General features: G+C 38.6%; 1 protein-coding gene across 3 annotated transcripts in view; it reads left to right on the top strand.

Moving 5' to 3' along the window:
* Window positions 1–255: 255 nt before the first annotated feature.
* LOC114025815 (transducin-like enhancer protein 4) overlaps window positions 256–10,575 on the top strand; it is a 160,246-nt gene continuing 149,926 nt past the window's right edge. For all 3 annotated transcript variants that reach the window (XM_027839353.1, XM_027839354.1, XM_027839352.1), the window contains exons 1-4: window positions 256–419; window positions 1,442–1,539; window positions 2,634–2,697; window positions 3,876–3,920. In XM_027839353.1, coding sequence (XP_027695154.1) covers window positions 375–419; window positions 1,442–1,539; window positions 2,634–2,697; window positions 3,876–3,920 — 252 coding nt within the window. In that variant the 5' untranslated portion in view covers window positions 256–374. The remainder of the gene's footprint in view (window positions 420–1,441; window positions 1,540–2,633; window positions 2,698–3,875; window positions 3,921–10,575) is intronic.

The raw sequence follows: 10,575 nt of genomic DNA, 5'->3' as shown, positions 1-10,575 counted from the left end.
CTTCAAAACGAACGGACCCTCCGGAACGTGGGGACAGCAGCCTCCGAACGTTGCCGGGGTAGACGTTCCACCCTCGACAATGACCGCCGGCCAGTGACAAGCCCCCCGTGGAATGTTGGAGCGGTTCTGTTCTGCCGGGCACAGAGAAGCCGCCACCGCCGCCGAGGGTTTCCTCCTCTTGTGTCACGCGAGACCCGGGGGCGGGGAGGGGGGCGCAGGGACCGCCGCCGCCGCTGCCGCCGCCGGAGAGACGCTCCTCCGAGAGCCAGCCGGCCCCGCCGCCCGCCCGCCGGGTGCCTTCTCCTCCTCCTTGTTTCCATTAAAACAAATGAACCGAGCTGCTCTGCCCAGCGCCGCCAACTAAATCGGTTTGGATGATTCGCGATCTGAGCAAGATGTACCCGCAGACCAGACACCCGGTGAGTGGAAGCAAAGCCGGGCCCGCGGAGAGGGGGCGCGGGGATACTTATATGCTGGGATCCCCTCCCAGCCCCCCTCCCCATCTTTTCAGTTTTACTACGAGGGCTGGAAAAAAGGGGGAAAAACCCAAACAAATCCGAGCCACTACTCTCAGGCAGCTCCTTTGGTGCTGCTGGATATCGGCAAGGAAGGAAAGGATTGGGGGGGGCGGGGGGGGGTCGTTTCGTGAAAGCAGTTGAGTTGTGGCCATTTTCTTATTGTTGTCTTCGGGAAACCCTGAAAACCCGAAGATAACGATTTGTGATCTCGGCTCCTTCAGTTTTTCTAGAGATGTAAGGTGGGGGGGGCGCGAAGAGGGACCGGGAGACGTGGGAGTGGGAGGGTTTTTCTTTGAGCTCTCTGCATCTCTGGATTGAGGGGGGTCCAAAGTGTGCGTGCGTGTGCGTGTGTGTGTGTGTGTGTGTGAGAGAGAGAAAGAGAGTGCGTGCATGCTGGGAGGGGGTGATGTCTCCCTCTCCTCTCCCACTTGTCCCTAGAGAATGAAACGTGTCGTTTTCAGCTCCTTCTCCTCTCCCTCACCCCCTCATTCTAGTTTCACAATATGGCCAAAGTGTCCCTGACATAGACCGTGGCTGTTTGGCAGTTTCGATTCCGGGCCGGGGGAGTGCGTGTGTTCGAGACGCTGCCCCGTCTTATCCTTAATGAAAAAGAGCTTTCGAACCTTGATGTTCGTGAGAAAGGCGTGGATGGGAAAAAAACCGGTGTGTGTATGCGTGTGTCTGTGTCTAGGGGGTGCAGAGGACGGGGAATGAGGGGAATGCGTGGCTAGAGGGGGAGAGACTTTTCTCTGTATTTGGTTAAAGAAGGAAAAGTGGGGGGGTGGTGAGAGAGAGTTTTAATAGCTCTTTACCTTAATATGTGTGGACCCCTCCCCCCTTTTTAGCTTTGCATGGTATGTTTTCCCAATCTCTTCCCTCGCTTGTGATGTGGGATAATTAAATATTTTATTATTGTTCTTTAGGCACCGCATCAGCCTGCTCAACCCTTTAAATTTACAATTTCCGAGTCCTGCGATAGGATTAAGGAAGAGTTTCAGTTTTTACAGGCTCAGTACCACAGGTAATGATGTTTACTTTCCTTGATCCTCCTGTTTGCTTAGCTCTTGTCAGTTTTCCCCCCCATTACCCTAGCGCCTCCCCCCCACCTTTTTTTCATTTTGACAAGGTGAACGTAAAGATTTGGGGTGGCTCTTTTTCCTCTTTATAGACAGAAAGGGTGAGTAACAGCACCCTTCTGGGCAGGTGCAAAGAAAGTGTGAGCCTTTCTCCCCAAAATAAATAAAAAAGAAGGCAGAACACTTTGAGACTGTAGAAGATTTGGAAGATGGTTTCAAACTTTCAATAATGATTTATTGGGGCAGAAAGAAAACTAGGGATAAGAAGATGCAGGGGCCTTTTAGCTTCCTTGCTTATTTGTTACTTGGGATTTTCTTCCTCTTCCTTTTTCTTCCTGACCATCCCACATTTCTGCTCTCAGCATTTCAAGGGGGAGAATCTTGGCATCTAGCAAGGGAGCTATCTCATTTCATTTTTTTCTGAAAGATGTTTTATTCTCAGAGTGATAATTGCCTTAAAGTTGACATTTTAAAATCGTCTTGCCATAATTCTCATTGACGTATATTTCTTTTTACGTGACTTTTAATAAAAAACAACCCAATTTGGACAAAATCAACAATTTGCCCCCTGGGTGGTGGTATTCAACTTGTCTGTATTTTTGGAGGGAAAGAGAGACATCATTCATTAAGACATAATTGATTCATATTTTCATTCATTTCTTTGTGCACCATTATGGAAAACTCAAGTGTGATATTTTGTGGGACTAGGCTTTAACATTTGTTAATATGTTAATCTCATTGATTTTTTTTAATTATTGTTTCTTTTAAATGAATTTGTGAACACACATTTCTGGATCAGATTCAAGAATGAAACAAAGATTCCTCATCTTCCCATCTTAAACTTTAAATAACACATTCTATTAAAGAGGAGAAATGAGGCTAGCTCTTTTTTTTTTTTTTTGTTGGTATTGGTATTTTAATTGTTGATTTGAAATTTATGGATACTGATCTTGAGGGAGGTAATGAGCATACTTGGATATTAAAAGAGAATGTAAATCAAGTGTTATAGAGTATTTATGCTTCATTATGTCTTGAACAGTTTAAAACTAGAATGTGAAAAACTGGCCAGTGAGAAGACCGAGATGCAGCGGCATTATGTCATGGTAAGAAAGCTGAATAACACATTCAAAATGTCTATTAGTTTGATATACCAAAAGCAGGAATTCATTCAGGTAGCTTGAGGCTACAAAAGAAATTACTACTGTGTTGCCACTGTAGTTGAGATTGTGGCATAATTTCCATTAGAAACCTGTAATTCGAGGATGTTAGAACTTGCCTCTGAAAACCGGTTTTGATTTGAAGTTGTCCTCAAAGTTTAGCTGCATGCTATATCATTTTCTCTGTGCTTTGTTTTTAAGAATTTTGAAAAACAACAACAAAACCTCTGTATTTCTGCTTTGCTTATAGTCATGATCAAAATATTAGTGTTTTGGTGGTTTGCTTTGTTGTGTTTTACTATAATTCCAAATGATTTTAACTAAAGATTTTTTTTGTATGTGGTTTAGTTTTTAATGCTTTATTTCTTTTTTTAAAGAGTGAGGAATTAAAGTAGATAAAGATCATCTTTCCTTTAAATTAAGAAATGAAATTCTACCTCATCTATGTATTGAATAAAAGAGGCTTTTTAAATTTCCCAAGGTTTATTTCATCAAGATTGCCAAAGTACCAGTTATCATCTGGGTTTAAAAAAAATCACAGTTTCCTTCCAAGACATATAATCATACATGTTTGTATGATGGCTTCTAAAGCGACTGAAGGATTACATTGTGGGCTTGCATCTAAGGCAATTTCCCTTTGAATTTGTGGTTATAAACACACAGTGCTTAAAAAATGAGAAAGTTAACTCCAAAGATTATTTCTAAGTAACACTGCCTTTATGACCAATTCTGTCAAAGCACCAAGATTAATTTGAGATATATTTTTCCCATTTACACATTTGTCTTGCCTAGGAATTGATGTACACTTGTCACTGAGTTCATACCAGTATTTTTCTTCTCTTTTGATAAATCCTGAGAGAGAACAGAACATGCTAAGGATGCTCAGTTTTTGAACTTTCTTACATTTTTCACTGGGAGTATCTCTCTTCCCTTGACTTTTTGTATTTTATTAAGTTAAAATTAGTGGATATATAGCCAAGCTTATCATAGAGTTTATGGGAATGGGTATTATGGGTTGTGGGTTTTTTGACATTCTTGTTGGGGATATTAGGAATTTCAAACAGAAAATAGAAATATTGCCTGTTGGTAGGCATGAATTTTAATTGATTTTCCTTCTTTGACAGTACTATGAAATGTCCTACGGGTTGAATATAGAAATGCATAAGCAGGTAAGCCTTGGTTGGTTTCCTTTAATTATAAAATCATGTCAGTAATATATCATGCTTTTTAAAAACATAATTCTGTAGTCTCTTTGTCCTTTTGTACATTTGTATGGCTGGATTCTAAAAATTATTTATGATGCGTAGAGTGCTATGGTTTTTCTTTGTGTTTTCCCTTTTTTTGTTGTGTGTTACAATTTTAAGTCATAGGTAAAAATGATTTAAAAACTTGCATAAACCTACCAAATTAACATACATTTCAAAATCAAGATCTAAGTTTAACATTTGTTTTCTTTTTAGAAAGATTTATGTTATAGTGAAGATATAAATAAACTAGAATCTATGCAATGAGGAGTATATATTTTCTTAGAAAAGATTAAAAAGTAAAGCTCTATGGAAAGGTAAAGGGTTAGTTGTAAAGGATCAAAATGGACTCTGTAGCCCTACCAAATAAATTGCTGTAAAATCCTCAAACTGGTCCCTTGAGGCTACTTAGTTGGGTCTTACCAGGAGACCGTCGGTTGCTTTCAAAATTTGTGAAAAGTAAATGAGCCTGATAGCAGGATGTGATGAGGTTCATCACTATGCCTTGAAGTCTAGCAATTAGTTCAGCCGAAGAAAAGTAGTGATTAGTTGGAAAGGTGAGTGGTGTGACTCATTGAGCAATGTGTGGGTTTTAACCTTTTTTTGCTGAAGGATAAATTAAGTGGTTTGATTTGGGTTTCCTAGAGAGAAAAACAGCACTCAAAAAAAATTGAACTGTTTGACAATAATAATTCATTTTATGGGGTAGTTTTTTTTTAATGCCCTTTTAATAGTGTTGCTTGATTTCTCACCAACCAGTAATGAAATAGGAGTATGTCTTCATCTTCCTGTGTACAGAGGCTGGGGAAGCGGATCAGTATGCTCTTCCTTTCTTATACATATTAAAGATGTGCATCATTACTTTCTGAGTTTGGAGAAGATGATTTGCCCAATATTGGTCATCTTTTACCATATTATGGGTCTCTCATTTGGTATGGTTGTTAGCCTCACCAGGTACATTTGACTACATTAAACTTGTGAATTAGAGAGTAAAAGACCGCAAATCAGTGGCATCTGAAAACATGAAAATTGGGCAAACACTTGCAAAGCTCCAAAGTCATCACTTATTTCAAGGGCTGAGAAAATTGGAATTTGTAATTCCAAATACTTTATTTCATTAGTTCCATGGTTATGTTGAATGTAGCACTAACGGTGTATTGTGGATACTGTGCATTTAGATTAGTTAGAATATCATTTTGGCATTATTACCATTTCTGTTTAAATGAGGAACATAAATACTGCCTGCTTAGAGAGAACTCATTCAAGCTTATGGTCTTCCATTCATTCCGCTTTACTTGAACAAATTACAGCTGAGATGTTTGGTAATTATCATTACTGTTAAATTTCATCTTAGGTCTGTATCTTGTACATGTCTTTTTGCTATATAAAGATTAATTAGTATCTTTTAAAGATTCAACTTAGTGACTAATGTCCTTCAATGTTTTCTTCCATCACTTCTCCCTCTCTGTCTCCATAACCTTCTAGGCTTAGATATCTTTATACTGTATAAGTGCTGGACAGATAGACACTTCATATTCTGCCAGAAGTATAGTTTTTTATGATGTCTCCTAATTACATTTTATACTTGCGCCTTTAATTGTGCAGTCTTCTTGTTCATAAGTCCTCAAATGCTGTCCATTTTAAATTGAGAGCAGAGTGTATTTTTCCCTCTTTTTTTTTCCTCTTGCTTTCTAAATTCAATCACATCAAGAATCCTGAGGGCAGTTTATCACATTATGAAATACAGACAGCCCTGCAAACCACCTACTTATTATATTTTCTTTCTTTTTCCCCTTAAGCGCAGAGGCATATCTGTCTTTATTTGTTTTCCTAGGCAGACAGCCTTGGTTCCTCTTAGCTTCTTTTCCAGATGTACTAGCTGGATGCCCTTGTAATGGAAAGCAGGCAATAATGCAGTGAAGTTGCCCTGCGGCATAATTGGGCTAGTTCTCGAGATCAGGTTAGGCTTATTCACTTATTAGATTTGTGTCTCAGAGGGTTCAAGAGTAGGAGTCCCCGGAGTCCTTGGAAGTACCCTAGTAATTGGTGGCCCTGATATTTGAAACCTTTGTGTATTTTTTGGTTAAAGCTCCTGTTCTTCTTGGCTGCTTCGAACTACACAGTATTTATTTTTAGAGAAATTTTTCATTGGAACAGAAAATGATGGCTGTGATGGAGGCATGACTCTGTGATTTAGCAAATTGATAAAAGGATAAATGCATGGAGCAGAAACAATGTGGGGGTCGATATTGTCTTCTGCCACCCACCCCTCCCCCCTCACTTGGTGCTCATCATCAGTCATCCTGTGTTGATTTTGATAGAAGACTATTAAAGCAAAACCTATGGGGAATTTGTCATTCTGAAATGAAAGCTAATGTAATTAGTACCAATTAAAGTACATTTAGTAAATTGGATTTAATCTTAATTAAGCCTGCATAATGTTGCCAATTTTTAACAATTATGTTTGAGAACATAATTAATTTAAATTTTGGTAACTGAGTAAATAGCATTAGATTGGTAGAATGAGTTGATTTTTTTTTTTAAAGGGGAACTGAGGGTACACAGTAACATGACATCGAATTAAAGCATAAAATATGAATCTAATTTTTGGTAATCTCAACTAGGATCAATAGAACTGAGCATATGAAACTAGAAGAAACGAAAGTTAGGAAGGAATATTATGGGCTATAATATGAATCTATGCTTCCTTATATCTCATATTCTAGAATGAAAGTGAGGATGACAAAAAGAATATATTTAAAGAACATTTTATTGAGGTGTGTCCGCATCATGAATTTCTGAAAAAATGAGAGGCTATCAGAGAATAATTCTCTTGCTGTGCATCTCAACTAGTTTGTTCTGTAGAGGGACAGTTGGCATAGTGTTTAGTAGATGTTACTTGTGTTGCTAATTAATACCTTAATAAATACAGTGTCGAATTTTATCTTAAAATGGGTCAGTCATTGTTGCAGAATTGGGCTGCGCTTGGGTTTGAGATCATCTTAGCATGATCTAAAGATTATCTTAGCTTGTCCTGCTCTTTTACATATGATGCTCTAAGTAAATGAGACCCTTTGGGTTTAAATGGACATTTGTACTTACTGTTGAAGATTGGATATTGGAATTTGACTAGCCAGTAGGCATTTCTGAATAAGAGTTATAGGAATTTGAAATGTAGTGGAGATGGAAATACTACATTTTGACCAGAAGAGAATAAGAAATAGTCCAGCTTCTCTAGTTAAGGCTGCCTAGTCAAAAGTACCCTTTGTTTCCAAAAATTCGTCTTCTTTCTCAATTTTGATAAATTTTGATTTTGTAAAATCAACAATATGAGAATCTAAATGAAGTGAATATATACATATAAATATTTTTAAAAAATCAAAGCAAGAAAAACTTTCACTCCAAGCCATGTAAGTTTTATTACAAGACTTGGGCAACAACCATTTGAGTGCTGTTAAAATATTAATTGAATAGAAATGAAAGGGCTCTGCCAGCTGATAGGATCTCATAATCATAGCTGCAGCAGTCGATGGTAAATGATGATAAATGGCATTAGGAACCTTTTAGCAAACTGTAATAACTACAAGGAGGGAAGCAGTATGGATTTGCATTATATCTGATACCCTCTAGTACCAAGTGGATTGCCAATACTGCTTGTTTAGCATTTTCTAAGGGCAATAGGATATTGATTTCTGACTTACAAGGAACAGCTCTATTTTCACCATTGAAAAGTATTGCAGGTTGTTAAGAAGAAATTGACTTGAAGAGGCCTGACTGCTGCCCATCATGGAGCAAATAAAGCAGAACTGCCGAAGCATGGTGGAGCAGCAAGATGGGCCCTCAGCAATTTGTTGCTATTAATTTACCGTGCTCGACAGCAAATCAATCGGCATCTACTGCATCTGCTGGAGAAAATGCTGTCCGGGGCAGATAAAAGGCCCTGCACGGCCCAGAGAATGGACTGGATTGGCCAAAGGGAGGCTGCAGCTAATGTGTAAATAAGTGAAATCAAGGCCACTGTTGCAGAGGAAGCTGTTTTTAATTAGGTTGGGGCTTTTTACTGAGCTATTTTAGAAGCAGCCCAGGATTTTGAGAGTAAGAAGAGATTTATTGAGGCTGAAGAAATATACAGATGGCATGACATGTCATTCAACCTTGAGCATGCTTGATTCTTATGTCATCATCAATTTATTTGGGGGAAAATGGTGAAGGTAGAAATCAGTTTGCTTAGTTTAAGGTTCAGTTTTGACCCTTTTAGCTTTTTTTTTTAAAATTTCTCAAAAGTGCCTGACTTTTGAATGTGAATTACCCATTTCATTGAATGCCTTATAGTTAGGGGGCATCCTCGGTGGAGAGAGAGAGAGAATATGAATGAATGTTTGCTTTTGCATATGATTAATTTTTTTTTTTAGCAGAAGTAAGCAGAATTGAACTTTTATATAATGGTGAGAGTGCACTATAATTGAAGGCATTTGTATTCCATTTGCAAATAACTAGGATGCTAATCCAAATGATACTGACAGAATTTGCTATCCTTTAATAAACAGTAGGAAATTTTAATGGAAAGATGAATGGAGGGGTAGTCATTATTGAACTAGAAAACCTCAGAATGAAGGATTGCAAGGGGAGTTTTGAAGGCCGTGGAAAAACACTGAATAGGATCAGGAAGTGTAGTCTTCTTTCATATGCATGCGATTTCGTGTGTTTTCCACCAGTTTCAAAATAAAAAAAAAATTAGACTGTCTACTTTTTAGCTCCACCAAAAAAGCCACTGGCTTAGTATAATACAGTAATATAGCCATCCATTTGTCTATTAGGCTTACCAATAATTTATCACATTCCACAACTAGGTGTCCCCAGTAGTGTTGATGCTTCTCCCCCATTTCTTGCCTCCTTCATGATTTGCATACTTTGGGGTTGGGGATCCATTTTACTTATTCCTGTTTAACAATTCTAGTTAGCTGCACCAAGGTTATGTCTTGATTTCAAAATACATTCTTTCAACAACTGTCAGGAAGAAGGGTTGGTAGGCCTAATGAGGAAGTGGAAATGGAAATTTTCACCAGGACAAGAGTCAACCAACCCTTTCTTCTCTCATGTGAGACAGAGACTTACTTAGAGGAGAAGCAGTGCCAAGACATTTTCCTCTCTCAGGGGTGGCTACAGCTACTAGGCTGATTTGAAGTGAGGGAAATACATTTATCACTAAAAGACTACTTAAGTTGTCTCTGGTTCTGGGATTCCCATTCTGTCCTAGTCCTCCTCCTTCCTGAGTCAGAGCAGGGAAAAAGCTAAAGATTTTGCCCATATGACTGAGTGGCTTTGTGCATTCAGTGCTTTTCACCTGGGAGAATTTCTGGGTGAATGACACTGAGACATCTTCCCCCTTGCGTCTTGCAAGAGACTGGTGGTCTTTGGGGCTGAGGTCTTGGTTCCAGATCATTTCTTGATCAGAGGATGAGCTCCTGGGAGGTTTGAGACAATTCTTGAGCTTGGCCCACAGACAGCTAGACTGTCCTTGTTAGTATCTAGGGCTCCCCTCAACTACTGAATTTCCCACAGTCTAGGCCTTTGTGTCTCTGGAGTTGTAGGTTGGAATCAGAGGGGTAGCTTTTCCCAGTCTTTTAGAGATGAATATGACTCACTGTGAGGATGCTGTTCTCACTATCCCCCAGGAACGCTTGCCTGCTTAACGTGATGCAGTTTGCTTCCTCCAAGGTAACCTATTTCTCATTTTCTGGATGAGCTTGCTATCCGAATTAGCTTTTATCTTTTCCTTGTGGCTTCTCAAAGTATGTGTAAAAAGACAAGGGTGTTTGTTAATCACCATCTTGTGGGTTTTTGGGGGGGGAAGCTAGGAGGGGAAAAATGTGATGTTTGGTTATGTCTTTGTAGTTCAGAAAGATCCTTGAGATGCAGGAAATCACACAAAACTCAACTTCTAAATGGAGGCAGATTTTTTTTTTTTATTAAGACTTTATCTGCAGTATTTAAGCGAAGAAATATTTCTCATTGCCTCTCAGTCCTTACCTTTTCATTTCTTTATTTGAAACTAGCATAGTTAATCTCTATCCAAAGTAGAATGTCTTTTGGGCTGGGTTGACTCTAGCTAAGCAAGTTTGCTTTTTAAATGTGCTGTTGAAACCTTAGTGGAGAGAGTTCTACAGACATTGGTCTGTTCATTTGTTCTTTTCATTGGTAGAAAAGAACTATGTCCTGCTAACAACTAGAGTAGTTATAAGGTGTCAATTCAGTATTAATTCTATAAAAAAGAAAGCAGTTGAGGCATGGTATTGGTTGCAAATAGGTTGTCAATTTGGCTTAAAAAAAAAGACTTTCTCTACCTTCTTTGAAGTGATCAGACATTCTGTATTTATTTCTTTTACAAAATGTGTTAGGCAGTTAGGGACATTGTGAAAAGGCCAGTATTATTAGAAAGCCCTTGTGTTTTCTCTTAGTCTGACCCCCTTTCCAAAATCACTCAATAGTCAATCTTAAATTGATGTAATTATTATCTCTTGAATCTAGGCTCTTATAAGAAGCTGTATGTGTACTGTATGTTGAGTATTGGCTTTGAATA

Source organism: Vombatus ursinus, unplaced genomic scaffold, assembly GCF_900497805.2.
Source record: "Vombatus ursinus unplaced genomic scaffold, bare-nosed wombat genome assembly UNPS02014832.1, whole genome shotgun sequence".
Classification (NCBI taxonomy): Eukaryota; Metazoa; Chordata; class Mammalia; order Diprotodontia; family Vombatidae; genus Vombatus; species Vombatus ursinus.
The sequence above is the reverse complement of the archived record's forward strand: the minus strand, read 5'-3'. Positions and strand labels throughout refer to the sequence as shown.